General features: G+C 36.1%; 1 protein-coding gene across 5 annotated transcripts in view; it reads right to left on the bottom strand.

The window, feature by feature from the left end:
• Window positions 1-13,533: 13,533 nt before the first annotated feature.
• Window positions 13,534-25,088, bottom strand: part of ROBO1 (roundabout guidance receptor 1) — a 314,654-nt gene continuing 303,099 nt past the window's right edge. For all 5 annotated transcript variants that reach the window (XM_087966632.1, XM_026664097.2, XM_087966635.1 and 2 more), the window contains 3 exons: window positions 19,122-19,430; window positions 16,177-16,373; window positions 13,534-15,287 (listed from right to left, as the gene is read on the bottom strand). In XM_087966632.1, the coding sequence (XP_087822758.1) occupies window positions 15,273-15,287; window positions 16,177-16,373; window positions 19,122-19,430 (521 nt within the window). In that variant the 3' untranslated portion in view covers window positions 13,534-15,272. The remainder of the gene's footprint in view (window positions 15,288-16,176; window positions 16,374-19,121; window positions 19,431-25,088) is intronic.

Below are 25,088 nucleotides of genomic sequence, written 5' to 3'. Positions count from 1 at the left end.
ATCTAATGTTTTGAATCCTAATTCTTCTAAATCTTTTTTATATCTCATCTGCACTTGAAGTTTTTAATTGTTTTTAATTTTAATCTAATTTAATCTAATTTATTGGGTATTTAACCCAATACCCAACTTTTACCCTCAACCACCACCCTACCTCAACCACCTACCACCACCCACCATCACCCAAAACTACCCACCACCCACCATCACCCAAGACTAGGCACGCACGCCCCCAACTACCTCAATCCCAACTGCTGCCGGACTTAAATGCAAACTACTCAATGCAAGAAGCCTCGTGAATAAAATACCTGAATTTCTCATCCTCTTAAATATGGCTAACTTCGACATTATATTTGTCTCTGAAACATGGCTCAATGCATCTCTCCCCGACTCCATTACTACAGTAAGAGACTATCATGTTTACCGATCAGATTGTGAAAATCGTCGAGGAGGTGGTGTTGCTATATTCTATAAAAATCCTTACATCTAAAAAATATCCAAGTTACCCAGGAGCTTGCCCTTCCTGAAACCATCATCTGTGAACTATCCTTAAATATCACAATTCGATTCTTACTATGTTACAGAGCACCTGATTATGACATCGAACATGTAAACAAGCTAAATACACTACTAACATGGGCTACATCCTGCCCATACCCTTTTATCTTTCTTGGAGATTTCAATCTACCTCATATCGACTGGACCTAAATAATTGTACAACTGAAATCATACACACAACCTTCTACAATGCTATTACAAATCTAGGTCTTGAACAACTAGTAACCAACAACACTAGACTAAACAACTGCCTCGATCTCATCTTCTGCAATAGTTTGAATTTAATTTACGGAATACAAACCAAAGAACCCTTTTCCAGTAGTGACCACAATATGATTGACTTTTGCCTCAACATACGTCCACACAAAAATCACCACAATGATGTCATCCCTAATTGTAACTTCAAAAAGGCAACTATGATCTTATAGATAACGATCTCTCATCCCTCGATTGGCAATCTCTATTCACTGGATGCAATACTGTTGAAGACCATTACAACATTTTTTTTACTTGAAGTCAAAAAGAGTCATCAAACTATATGTTCCAACAACAACTCCAAAACCAAAACAAAAATGCAGATTACCCATATCAATAAGGAAACTTCAATCCAAAAAGAGATCACTCTGGCGGAAAAACAAATCTGGTCACGTTGCTAATTTCAAAAACCGATACAAAAATTTATGCCACCAGATAAAGACCGAATGCACCAATTATCACATTAAACAAGAGGAAAACCTTCTAAGCACCAATTCCACCCGTGCTTTTTACAATTTTGTAAACAACAAACTAAAAGACTCAAGGTCCATCCCTCCCTTGATAGGACCTGATGGTAAAGACTGCAGCGACGACACCATTAAAGCCAACATCTTTAACACATTCTTCGGCTCAGTGTTTGTAAACAGTAATGGATCATGCCCAATGTTTCCTAGCCGTACCACAGATAACAACAATGATCTAATACATATCGATTTTACAGTAGACAACGTTGAAAAAGCTCTACGCAATCTAAAACCATCTCTATCTATTGGACCGGATGGAATATGTGCCTACTTCTTAAGAAAGCTATCCACTGCCATAGCCAAACCTCTAAGCATAATCTTTGAAAAATCTTTCAGGACCAGCTCCTTGCCTAACCTATGGTTACAAGCCACAGTCATCCCTATCTTCAAAAAGGAGACCCAAGCCTAGTTGAAAATTACAGACCAATCTCCTTATGCTGCGTCACCTGTAAAGTCATGGAATCAATTATTAACCAATCCATCATCCTCCATTTAGAGACAAACAACCTACTCTCAATAAACAATTTGGTTTCAGAAAAAAACTATCCTGTAATCTGCAACTCTTACACTGCAAAAACATATGGACTACACAACTCGACCAGGGCAAAGCAACAGACGCAATCTACATAGACTTCTGTAAAGCCTTTGATTCAGTGGTACACGACAAACTACTCCTAAAAATAAAATCTTATGGTATCTCTGGACAACTGAATAACTGGATAGAAGCATTCCTGTCAAACAGACAACAAATGGTCAAAATCGGGAACGCCCCTATCAAATCCAGTACCTGTCAATAGTGGTGTTCCCCAAGGCAGTGTTCTAGGACCAACTCTCTTCATAATCTACATAAACGACCTTTGTGATCATATCAAGAGCAATTTGTTCTCTTCGCTGATGATGTAAAGCTGTTCAATACCACAGACAATACTACTACCCTACAAAAAGACCTAGACTATGTATCTGAATGGTCTAACATATGGCAACTTCAAATCTCAACAAATAAATGCTCTGTCTTACATATTGGTAAAAAAAATTAGAAAATAAAATACAAGCTGAATAGTCAAGATCTTGTTGATGACCCAAGCTCTGTAAAGGACCTGGGAATACTCACCTCTAATGATCTAAGTGCTAGAGCCACTGCAACTACATAGCCAAAAAGGCATTAAGAGTTGTTAACCTAATCCTACGTTGCTTTTTCTCTGGTAATATCTCACTACTAACCAGAGCATACAAAACATTTGCTAGACCAATACTCGAATACAGTTCATCAGTCTGGAATCCTTATTACGTATGTGATATTAGCACAATTGAGAAAGTCCAGAAGTATTTCACAAGAAGAGTTCTCCACTCTTCTACTCGTTGTAGAATACCTTATGCCACCAGACTCGAAATTCTAAAACTAGAAAACCTTGAATTATGCCGTCTTCGGTCTGACTTAAGCATGGTATATAAAATCATACATTGCAATGTCCTACCTGTCAATGAATACTTCAGCTTCAACCATAACAACACAAGAGCACACAACAGATACAAACTCAAAGTAAACCGCACCAAACTTGATTGCAGGAAATACGACTTCAGCAATAGAGTGGTCAATGTCTGGAATACTCTACCCGACTCTGTAGTCTCTTCCCAAACCCCAAAAACTTTAACCTTAGACTGTCTACTATTGACCTCACCCCTTTCCTAAGAGGTCTGTAGGGGGTGTGCATAAGCGCACCAACGTGCCTACCGTCCCTGTCCTATTGTTTCTCTTATTCTATTATTTTTCTTATATGTACCCATTTCATATATTCACAACTATGTATACACTTGTACTTATTATCTTGTAAACAATTGACAAATCAAATAAATAAATAAATAAATAAATAAATAATTTTATCTAATGTTTTGAATCCTAATTCTTCTAAATCTTTTTTATATCTCATCTGCACTTGAAGTTATGGCCACCAATCTATAAAAATTCCTTGTCTTTCTAATTCTTGAGTTGTTTTGAGTCTTCCTTGATTATCCAAAAGTTGATAATATTTAAGTTTTTTACTGATATCCAAAGTATTTGGGTGGATCATTACCTCCATAGTGGACAGCCAGCCTGGAATTTTGGTATAGTGTTTTTTCCTGATTTCCTCCCAAGTGTTTATCAGTGAATCTTACAAGACATGTCTATAAAAATAGGAGTGATTCTTATTCCTGGGGTCCCATATGAAGGCATGCCACCCTATTTGCATATCATGTCCTTCTAATATTAAGATTCTCTTGTTTTCTAATTTAATCCAGTCTTAAATCCGTACTAAAGATGCTGCTTTGTAGTAGGTCTCCCATATTGGGAGTCCAAGCCACCTCTCCTTTTACTATCCTGTGGATAAATTGATTTTATTTGTGCTTTTTTCCCTGACCATATAAATTTCATAGTTATTTTGTTTAGCTCTTTGAATGTTTTTTATCTAATTTTATTGGAATAATTTGGAACAAATATAACAATTTGGGTAGGATATTCATTTTAATTGTATCTATTTTCCCTAAGAATGAGATCTGTAATTTCCTCCATTTTTCCAGGTCATTTCTTACTTGCTGTATCATTTTTATATAATTATCTTTTTTTAAGGCTGAGCTACTTGCCCTTAACCAAATACCTAACCTTTTAACTTTTTGAACAATTTGGAGACCCATTGCTTCTTCTAATTCCCTTTTGTTTTTTACCATCAGGTTTTTAACAAGCATTTTGGTTTTATCTTTATTAATTTTGAGGCCTGCTACTTCACCAAATTTCCCTATTTCCTGCAATATTGGACCAGATTCTATAATGGGTCTTCATTAACAAATGCCATGTCATCAGCAAAGGCCTGTAGTTTGTATTCTTCCTTTTTAATTTGTGTTCCTTTTCTTTCCTTATTTAATCTAATTCTTCTCAGTAGTGTTTCTAATGTCATGATGAAAAGCAAAGGTGAGAGTAGACATTCCAGCCTAATACCTTTTATTATTTCAAATGGTTTCATCATTTCTCCATTTATTAATATCTTAGCCTTTGGATAGTGTAGATCATTTCTATCATTTTCTTAAATCTTTCTCCAAATTTCATAAATTTAATCTGTTGTATCATAAACTCCCAATTAACATTATCAAAAGTTTTTTGTGCATCCAGGAAGACAAGAGCTATGGTCTTCCTTGGTCGGGATGTATTCTATCATTTAAAATTTTCTTCAACTTATCTGCCATTATACTCATGAAGATTTTGTAGTCAGCATTTAGGAAGGATATTAATTTTAATTTGCCTAGCATCTGAACCTTCTTTTGGAATTAATTTAATAAAGGTCTCCTTCCATGAATCTGGTAGCTTTGCTTTTAACAATACCTCATTGCAAACTTCCAGGAATACACTTTCTACTGATTCTCCTATATTTTTGTAGAATTCTCCTGGTAGGCCATCTGGCCCTGGGGTTTTATTGTTGTTGTTTTTTTGTCTTTTAATTGCTTCCTTTAATTCAATAAGTGCTATTTCCTTGTTTAATAATTCCCTTTTTTCTTCCAATAGTGGGTGGGGCATTTCTTCTTTCAAATATTCATCTATTTTTCCTATTTCTATCTTTTCCTGGCTGTAGAGATTTTCAAAAAATTATCTTGCAATTTCTTTTTTCTTTTCCATATTGTTTTCCTCAATTCCATTTTTATCTAATAGTTGATGTATGGTTCTTCTCTCATTCTCTTTTTTTAATTTGTAGGCCAACCATTACCAGGTTTGTTTGCATGTTCAAAGTAATTTTGTTTTGTATATTTTAAATCCCTTGCCAATTCTTGCTCTAAAATATTCAATTTGTGTTTTGTTAGGGCCAAGTTGTTTCTAACTTGTTTTTCCCCCAGGTCTTTTTGTAATTTGTCTTCTGATCTCTTTATCTCCCCTACTAATGTGTTGTGATTCCCCCATTTTTCTTTATTTCTTTTTGCTGTATAGGCTATGGTTATTCCTCTCAAATATGCCTTCATCGTGTCCCATAGATTTTGCAATAAGGTATGTTGTTTTTGGTTATCTTTAAAGAATAGATCTAGTTCTTCCGATATATATATATTACCAGAACCAAACGCCTGGCAGACAAGACACACATTAAGGCTGAACTATGCACCCTGACTAAAGTACTGACAGCCAACGGCTTCCACAAAAGCAAAATCACCAGCTTGATCCACAAAAACACACTGAAACATAATAGAGACCCAGAAGATGAACAGACCTATGGAACAGCTGTCCTGCCTTACATAAGAGGTACTACAGACAAAATTAGTAAGGTACTACACAGACATCACATCAGGACTGCCTTCAAAACAGACAGAAAAATAGCAGCCATCCTTAGCAACCCCAAAGATAAAATTGACCTGGAAAACCAAGGCATATACTGAAGTCCCCTGTGCATCATGCCCGGCCACATACATTGGACAGACCAATAGAAGAATAAGTACCCGCCTGGATGAACACAAAAATGCAGTCAAAAAGCTGGAACACACTTCCTCACTAGTCCAACACATGGAAGCTACAGGTCATAGCATCAACTTCAATGGCACCAAAACCCTGGCCACTATGGAAAACCCTAGCCACAGAGTCATCAGAGAAGCCATAGAGATTGAAAAAGACCAGAAAGCATGAACAGAAGAGATGATTCCACCAGGCTGTCAATCATTTGGAAGCCTGCACTCACAAACAAAAAATCTCCACACCACAAGCCAGGCAAACACCTGGGCACAAACAGATCCCCCTGATACCTCCAGCTCAAACACACCCCAACCAGGCACCCAGATGAAACCCAGCTTCCTAACTAATGATAGCCGTCCATTTACCGGAAGCCAAGCTGCACTAAAGACCTCCATTAAAGTAACACAATGCTGCCAGCCAATCAAGATACAAAAAGAGCCAAAAAACAGACAGAAGATATCAGAGACACCCATCAAGCAGAACACAGCAAACTCCGAGACCAATAAACACAGACCAAGACTCCCAACCAATCAGGATGAAGAAAAACCATTCTGGCACAGCAATAGGCTGCCCCAAATTTAAATCTGAAACCACTGTAAAAGTCTGACCCACAGACGGACACAATACAGAAGCCTGATGATGGCAGATGAGATTCTGCTGAAACGTTGCTACAACTTTAAAAGAACTACAATGACGTGGGAAAATACCCGAACCAAGCGAACACCATACATGTAAGTACCACTAAGAAACATATATATAAATATTAAGAAAACATATATATATATATATATATATATATATATATATATATATATATATATATATACATATATACACACACACACACACACATACATACACACACACATACACATTAGGATTTGTGAATTTAGCGTCCATCTGCTTCTTTTCTTCATCTGTCCTTTCCATGTTATTTTGAGTGGGTTATGGTCGGCCCAAATGTTTAGCATTATTTACCCAGGCCATGTCTATTCTAGACCAGGATTTATGCGGGTTGGAAAGTGAATGTAGTTTCTCCTGGATTCATTATTCTCCATAAGTCCAATAAGTTCAATTCTTCCAATGTTTCAAAGAAGGTTTTTGGTAGTGTATTTCTTTTCTTTTTACATTTTTGTTCGTTAGCATAGTCTTTCCGGATGTCTACGATTGCATTATAGTCCCCAATTACACATATGTTCTGATTTCCTAATTCAATAATTTTATCATGTATAGTTTTGTATAAAACACTTTGAATTTTATTCGGTGCGTATATCCCTACTAATAAAATGCTTTTATTTCCTATAGATAAATCTACTATCAATATCCTCCGTTTTGTGTCTTTATATACTAATTTTGATGCTATTTCTTCCTTAATGTATATTGCTACCCCTCTTTTTCTTCTTCTGCTGGTGTTGTATATAATTTTGCTATTTTTTTGTATTGTAAGTATCTCTCATCTTGGTTTTTAATGCACACTTTTTGGAGACACACTACATCCATCTTCTGTTTCTCTAGTTTAGATAATATTCTTCTTTTTGTTGGTATGTTTAAACCATTCACATTGATTGATAGGAATTTCAGTCCCTGTTCCATTTTTATTTCTGTTCCAAATCTCTGGTTCTTACTCCTTCTTCTCGGTCAGCTATCCGCTCGTTATTTCCTTTTTCTTGTTCTTTCTCTCTATTCTCTTGCTGTTGTTCCTCTTGACTTGGTAGGTCCAGTTCTTCTCTGCTGCTGCTTTCCTCTTCGGGTCCCACCAGCTGCTTGTAGAAGTCTTGAGCTTTTTCCAAATTATCAATTTTTATTTTTTTTATCATTCCGCATTATCAGCATTCTTTCCGGCGTAATCCATCAGAAAAAGATGTTCTTTTTGTTTAGTTGGTTAGCCAAAAATCGGTAATCCTTCCATTACTCATGTACCCTCCTGGGAATCTGTTTCAATATGACTATTTCTTTTCCCTTGTACATCATTGGTTCCTCCCTAGTAATTTTATAAACAATGTGCCTTACTTTCCTTCAAAGAAATCTTATATGGACCTCTCTAGGGAGTCTGTGGCACCTGGCATAGCTGATATACACCCTGTAAACATCATCAATTTCCTTTATCATTTCTTGTCTGTTTCTCTGTAGAGCGCCTGCCATCAGTTCAGCCATCAGTATTGTTAGGTCTTCCTCTTTTTATTCTGTTACATTCTGGAACCTTAAGAAAAGGAAGCCCAATCCATTTCAAGGTGGATAAAAGATTCTTCCATTTCTTTGTTGTATCCTGAAATCTTCTGGTCCATTGCCTCTAGTTTTTTCTCTGTCTGTTCCATTTTGTTTTCAATTATTTTTATCCTCTCCTTGTTTTTCTTGATCATTTCTTGGGTGGATTTCTGTGATTTTAGTTTTGACCAGTTAATTGTAGCAAATAGTTTAATTTCAAATTGTAAAATGTAACCAGAACAGTCATCTGATTGCAATAGGAATAAATAAATAAAACTTGAGTACACAATGTTATTTTCTAACTGTAGAGCAATACTATTTGGTATTATTAGGGTTTTTAAAAATATAATTCTATGAGTCAAGGAACAATTTAGTGGTATAATAAATTCGGATGGAGACAGAATGCAGAAGTAGGTGAAAGTTTTATTTATTTAAAGTTTAAATACTGTAATGATGAAAATATTAAATTAGGACTGGAGAGTTTAAGTCTACCCTTAACCCATAAATTACTGGATGATTTAAGCCAATTATTTCCTCTCCATCCAGCTATCCTGCAGGGTTGTTATTGTGGAAATGAAATGGAAATCTCCGCTGTAAACCACCATGTCTTGAAAAAAAAATGGTGGGACAAGAGTTTGGCATAAAGTTCACAATAATAAAATATAAGAAATAAATATGTCTCTTTCTCAAATATGATTACATATTGTGATAAATTATTACAATAATGATAACTATGTTAATTGTATTTCTAGAATTTGCTAAAAAAAAAAATTTAAAACCCGCTTTGTTTCACACAAATGCTGATTAAAAAGCTCCGAGCAAGTTCTCTGTTGGAAGTCTTCATGTTACTGTTTTGCTCTCTCTTATCATTTTAGAGACAAAGGAGAGAGAAAACATTAATTGTATTCCATGAGGTGCTGTCCATACTGTTCTTATTGTGACACTAGACACTGCTTAACTTGGAATTATATGGATTTGTTTTTTGAAGTTTTTTGCCTGGATTTTCTATCTTGAAATTTAGAATTGCTCTTTATTGGAACCACAATAAAAATTCAAATACTGTACATGAAATTTTAAATCTAAATTTTCTAAATTTTCAACACACACAGCAAATAAAATAGCAATATTAATAATAGTATCATCAAAGATCACTTCTTCAGCTTTGTCATCTTCTAGAATGACAAACAAAAACTCTAATAGGTTTGAAGGAAGTAGATGTACTTTTTGTTACTTAATAATAAAGATGAACTGCCTGAAGCAAATATGGATATAATGAGGGGTGGGATTCTACCGGTTTACACTGGTTCGGTAGAATGGGTAGTTATGATTCTGCGCAGTTTGCAGAACCGGAAAATCGTACCACTGACTGCCCCCCCAGCCCCTCCCCTCCCACTCACTTCACGCTGTCTGGGGAGCTTTTCTTCACTCATTCATACAGCTGTCTTCCATGCCGCCACTCTTCTTCACCTGGCCTGAGAAGGTAAGGCTGACGCAGGGGTGGGGCCCTCCGTGCTTAGCCAAAGGGGCTGCGGGGGGGGGGCACATAGTGAGGCTTATTACCGCTGCTGCATTATTGTCCCGAATGGCCTGCCACCGCCACTGCATTGCTTCATTGCACGGGCCAGTGGGTGGGGTGGGGGAGGGTGAGCTGGCAGAGGGGTGATACTGGTGGTGGGTGGACTGATGTGCATGGGGAGCGAGGGAAGCACACAGATCACGGCACTGGAGCTCTTCCCCGTGCTTGACTGCTTCCCAAACTGGGCTGGCCTGCACGGTAAGTGCATGGGAGATCACTGCACCTGAGCTCTTTCCTGTGCTTGACTGCTTCCCAAGATGGCCTGGCCTGCAAGGGAAGTGCGTGGGAGATCACTGGCTGGACTAGCGAGGTGGAGGAGGTGGGTGGGCAGACCTTGAGAGAGCACTGCACCGGGGTGCTGTGTGCTCTCGGGCCTCCCACCCATCTCTGTTTCTGCCTGGCAGAAAGAAACCTGTAAAAGTTTTCGCCTGAGCCCTCCTGGGGCAGTTCTTGGTGCCAATTTGAGCACGTTCTCCATAGACCGCTAACAGCCCAAAGCTGATTGCGTCACGTCAGCCCATGCATTCTGCTGCTTTGTGCTTGGAGCTGTTTGGGAAGCACTCTGGCAGAGAGAAGCTGCCGAGGTCAACCCTGGCTAGGTTTGCTGTCTGTTGCAGCTAGGAATCTCAAATACAGATGAGAATGAACTTTGTGAACTTGTAACCAGTGGTAGATCAGTCTCCTGCGAACTCCTCGTTTCTCAAGGAGCCCAGCCACTTGCTAATCGCCAAGTCGCCTAGACTCCCAGTGACGAGTTGGGGTCTTTCACACACTTAGTTTGGCTGCCTGTTTAGTAGCCTCAACCAGTGGCTACAACATTCTTGGCTGTATTTGAGATTCCTAGCTGCAGTTTACTCATGAACAGCATTAGCCAGGAGAGGTAGGAAGAAAGGCAAGGGGGAAGCATGGTTGAGGGTGCAGGAGCTGGGTGTGGGGAGGCAGATTAGAGGCAGCCGGCAGATCGTTAGTTCCATGCCGCCTGGAACATGGAGGCAGCAAATTAAACCCATGTCGCCCATCAAATCTCCTCCCAGCACACTTCTCTTCCTCCTCACGAGAAGCCCTCACCGCCCCTCTGACACCCACTAAGGTTTATTTTGGGGGAGACTGTGGGATTGCCCCACCTCCCTGCCAGCCATTTGGTCTTCAGGATGTCAGATTCCCATCACCCACCACCAGTTCAGAGCTTCCTTCACCCCTTCCCCCCGGATGGACAGAGAGACACAGAGAGAGAGGAAGGGAGGGAAAGAGGGACAAGAGACAAAGAGGGAGGAGGTGGGAGGGAGGGAAAGAGAGAGACAAGAGACGAGAGAGACAGGGAGGGAGGGAAAGAGAGAGAATCTATACTAATTCATTGCCTGTGAAATATAGAAAATTGCCACTAACTTAATGTAAGTGCTTTTCTTAAATCTAGTTAAATAGAGAATTCCTAGTGATTAAAAACACAGATACTAAAAATATTAATAAATGTTAACATATCACATATGTTAAGCAAAGAGTCTTGAACCTGGGAAAGTGAAACTGAAATTGCTTTTTAATGTCGGTTGAACTAATTTTTTAAAAAGTATGAGTAAATAAGGTTTTGACTCCTTTGTTTTCTTGGGAGGGTACTCCCTTTTCAGAGCAGGGATTCCTTTTCTTTCCTTGCTCCCACCCTGGTATTTCTTTGGTACAACATTATTTTTCCCCTCCTCTGGGCTTTTTAAAAAACTAACTTCCCTCCACCCCCCCTACACATGCACAGAGGTTGGATCTTTCTTTCCTCCTGGCCCACATAGGCAACACCTACACAAATGACTTAGAGTTGGCCACACTTACCCAGTCACATGACCACCAAGCCATGCCCATTCAGTCATGTGACTACCAAGCCACACCCACAAATTAAGCCACACCCACAAAACCGGTTGTTAGGAAATTTGAATCCTACCCCCGGATATAGTTGTAAACAAAACAATAGACCTGGGATAATAGACCAGTCGTGAGGATGGCTGATGGTCGGATTCTGAAAGACCTCCTGTATAGAAAATTAATGCAGGGAAAGCGCCCTAGAGGGAGACAACAGCTGCGATATAAGGGTATTTGCAAGAGAGATATAAAGGCCTTGGGAATGGACATCAACAGCTGGGAAACCTTGACCTCTGATCATTCAGCTTGGAGGCTAACGACGCAGCATGACCTTCTTCAATTCAAAGAGACACTCGTTCGGCAAAGAGGTTGTACCCAAACCAGCGAAATCCAGGGGCTGGATAGGAGACAGACTGTATCTGTCCTCAGTGTGGAAGAGATTGCCACTCTCAAATTGGCCTTTTTAGCCACACTATATGCTGTTTTAGGACCTCTTTTCAGAGTATGATACTATAGTCTCTTGAGACTGAAGGATGCCAAGAAAAAAAAGATGAACTGCTTGAAGCAAATATGGATATAGTTGTAAAAGAAACAATAATAAACCTGTGGTAAAGGAAATGTAAGAGCTTTAATTTTATCTTGTTATATTCCTGTGTTCACACCTTTACATATTTTATAGACTGTGGTAGGTCCTAAAGCACAGATGCAGGCACACAAATTCCAATAAAATTAGCATCTTTTTCTCATTTTCTCTCTCTTGCTTTTTTGTTTGTGTGTGTCTATATGTGTTGATGTAAATGTGCATGGTAACCTTCAGAAGAAAATTCAAGCTGACATTTTCAATCAGGGCTTAGTGTGAGATATGCAGCCAGAAATAGCTGGGATAGTATCAGAGAATTAAGCCTTATTTCCTACAAATGTAATTTTTTTCTGGTTGTAAAACCATGCTAATTCTTCTTTGCCCTGCTATCCAACTATTACCAATTATAGTCAATATAATCCAGGCATGATATCCAGGAATTGCAAAACAATATTCTTCAGGTAACAATGTCACAAATGGGAAACAAAGGAATCTTTCTGTCCCAGCAACCTCCTTACAGTTTATTGCTTTTTGGTTGTTCAATTGATTGTAGAAGGGTTGCTGGTAGTTAATGGGAAAATTTCCAAAGTAAAATCACTGCTTTTCCACTACTCCTGGCAGGAAATTAACAATCTGAGACTATTACTGGGAAGAAAGATACATACTTTGGAAACAAGTAAAACAGTAATCTGTCCATGCTGGTCAGATTAATCAGATGGCTGTCAGAAATCAATCTCATGGTTACATGTTTACTGATCAGCTCACTGGCTGAAACCACACTGGTCATGTCCTCGAGCAAAATTATTTCCCAATATTTCCAAGAACATCTTGTATATTGTATTGAACATTCAAACCTGAACCACTCCAAAAAGTACTCATATTTGTTGAAAGCAAACCTTACTAGTTATGTCAAGCAAAATTATTTCCCAACAATATCTCCAAGAACACTCTGTATATTGCACCGATCATTCAAACCTGAACCACACCCAAAAGTACTCAAATTTGTTGAAAGCAAACCCCAGAGCTTTCAAAATTAGTGATCAGTCATACTAAACGCCAGTGAGAAGTAAAGCATTCTTGGCAGGAAACTTCCTTATTCTAGTTTCTAGTAATAAGGATTTGTAGGATGGAATCATATTTTCCAGTAAACCACACTGGTTTTTTTTTAAAAAACTCCACATAACTGAATGATTGCTTTCAGTGCTGCATTTGGACTTAATAATAATAATAAAACTTATCTTGCTAATAAAACGTATCTCTCGGTGGCTTAGAACTAAGAGATCCAGTAAGTTTCCAATATAAGTAAATTGGCCCTTTGGGTAGAGAATCCAGAATAAATCATCTCCAACTGATTTATCATTGCAAAGTTAGCTTTTATGAAATTTCTGACCATATAATTCTAATGTTTTGTTGTTTATAACATTACATTTTTTTTGTTTGATTCACAATGAAAATGACCATTTGATTTTATATCCAATAATATAAAATGCTTTTAAGAAAGTTCTGGACAAAACAGATCTTGACAAGAAAATGATGTATTTGAGAATGTTTTTAATAAATAATGTGACAAAAATTACTTTTATGATTACTGATTCCTTGGTATGCAAAAGTATGGCTAAAATATGGAAGTTTTTTTACATCAACATAATGAAAAACAATCACATGGGTTGTTCCCTCAGTACTGTACTCTTTTTATGGTAACTTTTTCTTAAAAATTGACTAAATGAATTTTTTTTAGCCCTCAGTAAATACCAAAGTATGATTTTTTTATTTTTTCCTGATGAGGCTAGGCCTGAAAATTGTCCATAAACAAATACACAGTTTTCCATTAGCATCGATGACAAAAAATATATTTATAATTACAAAAAAGATAATAAAAATCTACAGAGGATATCATCCTGTAATTTCAAAAGGAACTAATGGCTCTATTTCAGTTTCTGTGGAAATTCAATATCAAGATAAGCCACCATAAACTCAAGAATTTTAAATCCTTAAGATGATACAATGTTCTGCTTATGGTCCATTCTTAAGCTTTGCTACCTTTACCATCTCTGAAGCATTCAAATATTTTCAATACAAACACAGAACATTAATAAAGTATGAAAAAAGAACACAAAGTCTTAGCATCTTACAGTAAGACAAAAACTATTAATAGTTACAATGTTTTACAAATAAAGTTTAGTGATTGTGCTTTTAAAACCAAAAAATAAAAAAAAAATAAAAAAATAAACAGTGCATTAAAAAAAATCAAACACACCCTCCCCCAAAGAAATCCCAAGAACCAAACAACCATTAAGTGGCACTTTTTTTATTTAAGGTAAATTGACACTATAAAGTAGAGGTCTGAGATTGGGCCAGTCAGGTTGATATCTTTCTCAATGATAGTTCAAAATGTCCATTGCTTTAAAAAAATATTTTAAATAGCATTGATTGAGGCCAACAACTGCTTGACTCTTCTGATAAACTTAAATTATAATGCAACTGCCAAGTTCTCACTGACATGCTTTCTTCCTATCCCAAAGAACACTTGAAGTAAAGAATGCAATGATTAAATGGGTTAGGCTCTAGACAAATTAAATTACTAAAGGAATTCAAAAACTGTTTATGTATTTACACAATATGCCACCATAATCCAAATCGAATAAATTTGTATTTTGATAACAAAAAGATCTAACTGGCGGAAAGCAATGCCACAGACAGAAATACAGCCTGTGTAATAACATTGTCTTCTACCTAGTTGTAATTATTTGCAACATTTTATTGATTATCAGTGGCAGTTTATACCAGGTGGTGACAACCTAGTACCCTCATGAATTTTGATAATACTACCCATAATTCTTAACTATTGGTTGATGGGAGCTTTAATCTAAAATGTCTGGAAAAGTATCAGGCTGACTATCCCTTTTATAAGGGTTTATAAATGCAACTGGTGACTTCTCTACATTGTACTGCTTTGTTTCCAATGAAAGAAAACAATCACTTTCTTTTTTTGTCCAAAAACATAGCACCAAACAAAAAAGCAGCTTAATTGGTCTCATGGACAGATCAAACACCCTCTTCATTACCTAAAATAAACATGGGATATTAATAATTATATTTTTAAAAGAGCTTTAAAATAAAGATTCTGACAATAAGACAAAAAACATGAAAAAGTGTTCATTCTGATTGCACTGAACATTATTCTTTCTGGCATCAAATATCATCAGACTTGAGGCATCTTAAGTGATATCTTTGTGATTAAGTTTCAGAAATGTGTTACAGTACATCTCTTCTTCAGCTTTCGGTCTCCTGTAAAGCAATAACAAAAATTACTATGCATTATATTTCTCAAATATTGTTATGACCCATTTCAGAAATGGTACGTATAAAAAAATAGGCAGTCAAAACATAAAGTTTTTAAAAATTCTTTTAAATACAGGTAGTCCTTGATTTACAACAGTTCATTTAGTGTCTGTTCAAAATTACAAATCATTGAAAAAAATGAGTTATGACTATTTTTCACACTTATGATCATTGCGGCCTCTCCATGGTCATGTGATCAAAATTCAGATGCTTGGCAATTGACTCATATTTATGACGTGTTGTAGTGTCCTGGAATCATGTGATCATTTTTTGTGACAAGCAAATCAATGGGGAAGCCAAATTCATTTAACAACTATGTTACTAACTTAACGACTGCAATAATTCACTTAATAACTATGGCAAGAAAGGTCGCACAATGGAGCAATATTCACTTAACAAATGTCTCATTTAGCAATAGAAATTTTGGGCTCAATTGTAGTCATAAGTCTGTAATTAGATTTTTGTTTTCTAATGATTCTTCTAATAAGGAAGTACAACAATTAGTTCATTATAATTATGGCTCTAATATAATATTTAAATTTCAAAGGTCTTTGATGTCTTGCTTTTTATTATTATATGATACACCATTATACATTTCAGACTGTATATCATATATTGATAATAAAGAGCAAAACCTGTAAAGAAGTCCAACATTTTATAGATTTACTGGGAATTAAATAAATATGAAGCTACAGTAGAACTGTAATTATAGTTTTTCTACTACAACTCTAAAATTCTGTAAACTATCAATTAAAGAATGCTCTGCTTTGAGGATAAACTTTTAGGTCACCACAAAGATTTTCATATTTCTAATAATTATTGAAATTCATATTACCTGCAATTCATCTTCATCTTCTCCTTGATCATAAGTTCCAAATACCTGCATTTCTGCAATATTTTTTCGACTTAAGTTTGCTTGCTCTGCCTTTTGTCTACTTCCTGATCCTCTGGATGACATGGAACTTGAAGAACTAGGATCTCTGGTATTATTAGATGTTGGAAATGTTGGTCTACAGTATGGCAAAATATCCTCTAAAAAGATATGCACATATGTTAGTAATGCCTTAGATAAAATGCTCACATACCAAGCATAAGTGTTGTTTCTAAACATTTTTAAATGATAAGAGTTCATGTCAAATTGATTTAAAGAAAGACTCTGAAAGACTTTGAAGTCCTCTTGAATGGGCAAAATTATCTGTTCACATTCCAAGTTGGTAAAACTTTGGAGGTTGATTGCTATGAAGCACCATGTGATTTGGCATTCAGGAACTTACAGGATCATCTCCACTAATCAGAATAAATCATGCACTACAGTAATACTATAACAAACTGTTTATGGCATCCATAAATCATCTGCGGGTACTGTTTTTCAGTGGTGTACTTATGTTGTAGTAAGTGCTCCCCTTAATTAGTTTAGCTGTCTTCTTACTTACAAAACTTATAAAAACTGATTTAGATAAAATTTGGTGAATAATATTTTGGTATCATATTTTGGTCACTCTCTGAGAGAGATGAGGGGAGGGTGGCTGAAAAATGTGGAAACAAACAAACAAACAAGCCTCTGAATAGATTATAATCTGAAATCACTAACCCATTTATCTCAGTATTTGCAATAACCGGCTACTAACAGCCGTTGGTATTAGAGAATGGAAAATATTCAACTCTGAATATTTACTGAATAAAAAGTATGTGCTGCCTCATATTTTACTATATATAGTTGTTAATCTAAATCTTACTTAGTTCTCGGATTTCCAGAAATGTCATTTTATCTTAAATATAGTGATTCCGATACATGTTTAGATAGATGTTGCCTAGGATGAGTTTTATGAAGTGAAGATTTATTATTGACATAAATACATAGTGTAAGAAAGATATACATTGTGAAGTTCCAACTCAAAAATTCTATGAATCATTAATCAATGTACAAAGATTTTTCCTAGTATTTTAAAAACTGTTTTAGAATGAAAAATTTTTGGTGGTCACAGAGAAATGTCACCCCCAGAGCACCCCCCAAAGCAATTAATCCAGGCTGCATGGGAACACAAGGCTGCGCCACCCACATGGCCCGTCCTCCCTGCCCACTCACTCCTCACCTTGCAAACTTGCCTGCTAAGTTGCTATTTTTCCTTTTTTTGACCATCAGCTGTTCTGCTGTGCCAGGAGATTTACATTAACTAAAAAGCAGGAAATGGTTGGATTTCTTGTTTTCTAGCTAATCTTTAGATCTTCGCTCTGCTTTTAAGCAGAGCCGAACCTTCCTTAGGACTGAAGCAATGCAGACTCAGCTAGCCAATGACAGAAACACAGATCTCTAAGTGAATCTGTGATTGTGTAAGCAACTCAATCTGCCTACCTGCTTTGCCTGATTTTGGGTAAAAGTTGCTCTTTTTTAATAAAAAAAATTCAATATTTACATACATGGTGTGTTGCGAGTTAATTTTGTGAATTTGCTTGCAAGCAAATTTTATGTGACACACTCAGCTAGCCAACAGCAGAAAGATAGATCTCTGAATGAATCTGTGATTCTGTGAGCAACTCAATCTGCCTGCCTGCTCTGCCTGATTTTGGGCAAAAGTTGCTCTTTTTTAATAAAAAAATCAATATTTATATCAATATTTATAATATATACATACAAGCCATGCCCAACCAGTCACATGACCACCAAGCCACACCAACAAATTAAGCCATGCTCACAAAACCAGTTGTTAAGAAATTTGAATCCCACCCCTGCCTCTGTCTGTTTTGTGTGTGAGAGAGAGAGGGAGTGGAGGGAGAGGGACAGGTTAGATCAGATCTATCTATCTGTCTGTCTGTCTGTCTGTCTGTCTGTCTGTCTGTCTGTCTATCTATCTATCTATCTATCTATCTATCTATCTATCTATCTATCTATCTATCTATCTATCTATCTTCCACAAATTTCAGCAAGCCACCGTCAGTCAAAATTCATATTAGTGGTCCCTGGGATTTAAAATTATGAGTTTGGTGGTCCTTGAGGTCCAAAAGATTGGCGGCCATGTTTTAGAAGATAATACATTAATCATTAACAGTGCTTTCAATTTCAGCAGCAAGTTTTGCCACTTGCTTTTTGCCATTAATATATAAACTGTAAAGCAAAAGGTATAAAAAACTTCCTAGTGACTTCTCCTTATCCTAACCCATTGTCACATACTTCTTGCTTTGATGTTCATTCATGTAATTTACTCAGTTTCTAGTATACTCTTTCATGTTTAAGTTAGCTGATATCAAACAGGTAGCCTGGATAAATCTCTGGTAGAGATTTTTGTTGTAGACTTTACTGATTGTTCTAGAAAAACAGAGCAGCTCAATATGACTTACCAATGATTTCCTTGTTCAATATTTGTTGTCTACATTACACACTTATGTGTAATGACTAAATAACTCTCATTTTGTCATCTTAACACACTGTTACCAAAGGCTGAATTTGCTTGAGTGCTTTTTTTTCTTTTTTCTTTGCTTCTAGGAATATGACTGCTTTTAATGAAGTCGGGAAAATAGGGTCATAGAGATAACCTAGAAGTAACTACACAACACTGCATAGGAGAAAATTAGGATCTATTGATTGTTTAATTTCTTTCCTGTTGAATAGAGTTTTGTACTATTTGTTTTGTTTTTTACTATTATATAATTTAAAGATTTAAGATACTGTGCTATGCATAATCCCCTTTGAAATTTTTATGTCAGTGTGAAATATGCTTTAGTGTCCGTGTTAACTTGCAACATAGTCATTCATAAATATTGGAAATAAAATCAATGCATTACCTGGGAGAGGATGTGTTTTTGCTGGTGTGCCATCTCTTCTTGCTGGTTTGTTTCCTCTTAGCTTACTATCACTTTGCTGTTCCTGCGATTCTCTACGCTCCCCTGAACATGTCCACATATCAGAATGCTGACAGCCATCAGAACCTTCTTTTCCCTTATAGCCTATTCCTTTTCTTTCAACTGCTCTTTCTGTTCTTGGTTCTATAGAGGACAACTTTGGCAACATCACAGGGCGGATATCCACTTGAGATTTGGACTGGGCAGTAGGAGATTTTATAGCTGGAGGTGGCACTGGTGGGGGTGGTAGATCTACAAATGGGAGAAAAGGGAAAATGTTCAATAAGTATAACAAATTTAAGTTTACAATTAAATCTGTGCTTTTTATTGTTTTCATACATTTTGAAATCTTGAACACATTTATTAAGCATGCCTCACCTAGGTTCAATTCAAATATTTGCTGTAGGATTGTAAAACTACGGCTCCAGATTATGAATGTCATATATTTTAAACAAAGTAATTCTCTCATAATAATAACAATAATGGAATTTTAATAATTAAATCATTGAAAATTAAACAATTTCTATAGCTAAACACCCTTAGGACTTCACTAGATATCAAGCTTTAAGGTTAATGATGCCATTTATTGAGAAATGTATTTCAAGGAATACAGTTGTCTATCAAATATTCCCTTGTCCCAAAAATATAAACATATTCAAAGTATATTACAGGGTAAGTATATAAAATCCAGTTATTAATTCAATATTTATGGTTTTTGTTGCTCATTCACTAAGTTGTATCTGACTCTTTGTGATTCCATGAACCATAGCAAGCTGTACTCCCCATCCTCCATTGTCTCCTGGAGTTTGCTCAAATTCATCTTCATTGTGCCAATGACATTATCAAACCATTTCACCCTCTGCCATCCTGTTCTCTTTTTGTCATCAATACTTCCCATCATCAGGGTCTTTTCTAATGGGTTATCTCTTCTTATTAGATGGCCAAAGTATTTGAGTTTTAACTTCAGTATCTGTCCTTCCAAAGAACAATCAGAGTTGATTTCTTTAGGATTGTCTGATTTGACCTCTTTGCAGTCCAAGCAACTCTCAAGAGTTTTCTCTAACATCACAATTCAAAAGCATTAATTCTTCAGCATTCAGCCATTTTTTTGACCCAACTCTCACATTTCTACTTGGAAAATCACAGCTTTGACTATACAGTACACTATACTATATCTCTGCTTTTTAATATGTAGCCTTGGTTTGCCAAAGCTTTCCTCCCAAGAAGCAAGTGTCTTTTAATTTTATGGCTGCAGTCTGCAGTGATCTTGGAGCAAAGAAAATAAAATGTCACTACTTCCATTTCTTCCCCTTCTATTTGCCAGGAAGTGATGGGACTGAATGCTATGATCTTAGATTTTTAATGTTGAGTTGCAAGCCAACCTTTGGAATTTCCTCTTTCACCCTCATCTAAAAACTCTTCAATTCTACTTCATTTTTTGCCATTAGAATGGTATTGTCTGCATAACAGGTTGGCAATCTTAACTCTAACATGTATTCATCCAGCCCCGCATTTCACATGATGTACTCTGCATGCAAGTTAAGCATGGTGACAATATATAGTTTTGTACTATTTCCCCTATTTTTAATCAATCAGGTGATCTGGCAATTCCATTTAAGAACTTGCCATAGTTTGTTGTAAAGCAGACAATCAAAGGCTTTCGCATAGTCAATGAAGCAGAAGTAGATGTTGGTCTAGAACTCCTTTCCTTTCTCCATAGTCCCGCAAATATTGGCAATTTGCTTTCTAATTCCTCTGCTTCTTCAACTTGTACATCTGGTAAGTTCTCAGTTCACATACTGCTGAAGCCTAGGATTTTAAGCATAATCTTCTAGCATGTGAAATGAGCACATTTGTATGGTAGTTTGAATATTCTTTGGGATTGGAATTTAAACTGACATTTCCAACCCTGTGGTCACTGTTGAATTTTCCAAATTTGTTGTGTATTGTGTGCAGCATTTCAATAACATAATCTTTTAGGATTTAAAATAGCTGAGCTGGAATACTATCACCTCTGCTAGCTCTGTTGTTGTTAAGAATAAGTGGTAACAATTGAATACTAGTCTCCCTCAGCTGTTGCTTGCCAGAAATGAGATAACAACCTACATTTGTCAACTTAAGGGTAACTCAGTTATACAGCCATTAAAACATTGTACCCTAAATCTTCAGAAGAGCGCCATGCTGAGTTGGTGATGAAAGTGCCTTGCCTCATACTGACTTCCTTACTGTAAACTAAGACACTGTCCTTTACAGGCTATTCTCTCTTACTTTAATGACTGGTGTGCTCCAAATACATAAAGGCTCAATGAGAACATTCATGTGTTGGCTAATCTCTGGTAGCACTTGCATGTTCTATATAATTTAGTTATAAAATAAAGTTGCAAAATTCAGTAACATAACAATTATTCTTTTATGGTAGAATGTAACCAACCATATGTTAGGAAGAAACATGATAAAATGCTGATTCAATTTAAGGGAAACATAATTCAGCATAATAATAATAATTAATAATAATAATAATAATAATAATAATAATAATAATAATAATAATAATAATAATAATAATAATAATAACAATAATAACAACAACAACAATAACAATAACAACAATAATAATAATAATAATAATAATAATAATAATAATAATAATAATAATAATAATAATAATAATTTGGTATATGCTAGTAACAATTGGCATAAAGTGTTATGCTCTTTATAGAAAGCTTTATCAAAACCTGCAGAGAAGGTAGAGAAACATTCATTACAACACATCATTCCTTGCTGAGAGGAATCCTTCAAATAAAAAAGAAACTTTTCAGAGGTCAACACTATTTCACCCCTGTGGTATTTATTTAACAGCTCAACTCACAGAGAAAATCCAGAATCAATCTGCTTCATCTGCAGCAAACAGGCACACTTAGTTATTAAAAAAGAAAATGGAGGCCTCCATGGTGAGAAATAAAAAATAAATCACAGAGTGACATCAAACCAATATGTGGAACTCAGAGGTAACTGGAAAAGGTTAGCTGCGTTCAACTATTTCATTTATTCATGTCTGCATATTACTGCTTGTTTAAGAAAAACAATTAACCGGTTCTGTTTGATAGCATGTCCTACAGGGAAAATCTTCGATATGTACATTTAGAAAAAAAGAACTGCAATTTTCAACAAAATTATACAGGAGGGGATACAAGGACCATGAGAAAATTAATTCTGGAGAAAGAAAATCAATCTAACTATTCTGTTGTAAATTGAACAAGGAAATGTAAATAGCTCCTTAAAATATGAAATAAAATATGAAATAGCTGCTTTAAAACAGACTCTTGTTTTTCTACTACTGGCATCAAACATTTGATCACCACATCTATAAATGGCCAACACATCCATATTAAAAGTTCGCTTACTATTTTGCATTACTCAGGACTGGTCTTGTAGAGTTTCAAAAAGTCTTTCCTAGGATACTAGGTATTGCATGCTATTGTGTTTCAGCTAATGTTTAGATTCAATATTTCAGGTAGCCTGATTTTCCATTTGACACAACAAACCATCACTAAAAACTATTTCATTTATTCCCTGAAATAGTATAATAGGTAAAAGATTTTTACGAAATAAAACTGTATATCCTTCAGCTTGATTGGTATTTATTACCATGTTTTGGTAAAACATTGGCAAATGTTGCAAAAAGATACCTGTTTAACAAAGTATTGTCAGAAATATAAATTCAACCTACAACTTTTCTTTGTTAGACCAATAGGCATATTTACCTGCTATTCTTTAGAATGTTGCTGTTAATTAAAAGAAGCCTGGCAAATATTTTCAGAGCCATAAAGCTTTGAGTAAATCTTTTATTCAGGCTAGAAGGAATGCCTTTAACCTAACAGAATCACCTGGATCATTTTTTTCCACGTTTTGCTTCTTTTGCAATCTCTTTCATTTGACTCTGTTACTTTTTTGTTTTATTTCTCAAAAGGACTATCAGTACTTGTAATATTTGCATGTCAAGGCACACATGTATAAAAGAAGGAAAACCCCACTCATCTCATCTCCTTTTTTATTTCTTTCCATAATTGAACTTTAGAAAACTTTTTTCTTCACTCACTTACTAATCTTTTGCCTTTTGGGGTGTGTGGGTGTATGGATTACCTTTTTACCTCCTCTGAAGCAAGATTTTAGCTGAGTGAGGCCAGACCCACCAGCAGGGAATGGATTTTAGCTCAGGAAATCTGAGTTGAAATCTGTTAAGGGTCTTCCAATGGACTGGGCGCATAATACAGTCAGAGGCTGAACTTAGTACAATGGCTTCTTAGATTTTAGAGGAACAATTGTCTTGGATCCTTGGCTGCATTTGAATCCTGGAAGAGCCAGCTGTCTTCACCTGATTAGCTGATTCCAGAATCAGACAAAAAGATACGCACAATACTCACCCTTTGAACTGATTTGAGTCCCTGATTCTTGAACAACTGCAATTTTAACAAGCCAAGTAACAAAATGAGCACACCCACCCAAAGACTACTGAAAAGCAATTACTGACAACAACTCCTATGGTCTTTCTCTTCCAAATATTGAAGAAACCATCTGACCTTGACCTTCAGGAACAAAATCTCTGTGTATGGTAATTATTTAGTCCTCCTTCCCCTTTTTTCTTCAGTCCAGAAATATTCTGTTTTTCTTTTCTCTTTTCTAAGACAGGAAACCTCTAGAATGCTGATATTCTATGACTAAGAATATCACAGAATATGATATTCTTTGCCATTGTGTTCTGCATTCTCTTATACTGATAACTGTCTAAAATAGAACACTTCTTGAAACCTTTCACCCATCCCTGGCACACTCTGAATTCCTGCTTATCTTTCTTTTACTGAACTGAATGTGCTATTTTCTGAACTTCCATTTTTCTCTGTGAAAGCCAGGAATTCATTGCAATCCTGTCAGAACATGTTACACCAAATGTACTCTTGTATTTCAGATGTAAAAAATGAACCTATATTTAATAAAAATATAATTTATTCACTCACCATTGAGTCTAGGACAGCAGTTCCCAACTTTTGCAGCTGGGTGGTCTGCTGGGGGAGAGGGCTGCATGAGTGACGGGCCAACGTGGAGCTCCCCTCACATGCAGCCCGGTTCCAAATAGGTAGCGGGCTGGGGACGCCTGGTCTAAGATATAAAGCCAATGTAACATTTGATAAAATAAAATAAAAATAGAACTTATTTAGATATATAGTATTTGAACTAGAAAATAGACCAGAAAAGCCACAGGTCAATAGAAAACAAGGGAATAGTTATCTTATCTTAGTTTTAAGAGTTATTTATAAGATAGGATAAGAAACAAAGACTTTAAATTACAAAGAATTATTGCCAGGTCCAGGCCAAAAACAACAGAGTGCAATCCAATCAAGTCCAATTCTTTATTGGACAGAATTTTGCCAAGATAAAGATATAATCTACTGTTTTAGATATATGCTGAGAGATTCTAAGGTGTGGCTATCCTCTTTACCCCTCCCCACTCCCCCCTCCAACTCACAACTCCATAGTCTCTTAATTTGGTTCCTCTCTGGAATGTATGGCTTCCTCTCAGGAAAGCTCTGTATTGCCAAGATTCCCTTCCACTGTTTTTCCTGGTACACATTCAATTTTGATTGAACATCAGAAAATGTTTCTTGGTGTTAAGAACTGTTTAACAACAGAACAGAGTGCCTCTTGAGTTAATGAAATGGCCTCATTAGAAATATTTCAACAAAACCTGGATGGCTATATCTCAGGACCTACTATAATAGTATATCCCTTTTGGAAGGTTGAGTTAGATGATCTCCAAGATCCCTTATATCTTATGATTTTATGATTATAGAAAGTAAATTGCTATAACAAAAACAAACAAGGGATTCTGATGACATCAGTTTGAAAATCCTT

The sequence above is a fragment of the Notechis scutatus genome, chromosome 5 (genome assembly GCF_049901735.1).
Source record: "Notechis scutatus isolate UNSWTSFEM ecotype Mainland chromosome 5, rNotScu1.2, whole genome shotgun sequence".
NCBI classification, from domain to species: domain Eukaryota; kingdom Metazoa; phylum Chordata; class Lepidosauria; order Squamata; family Elapidae; genus Notechis; species Notechis scutatus.
This window is presented reverse-complemented; position numbering and strand designations above follow the sequence as displayed.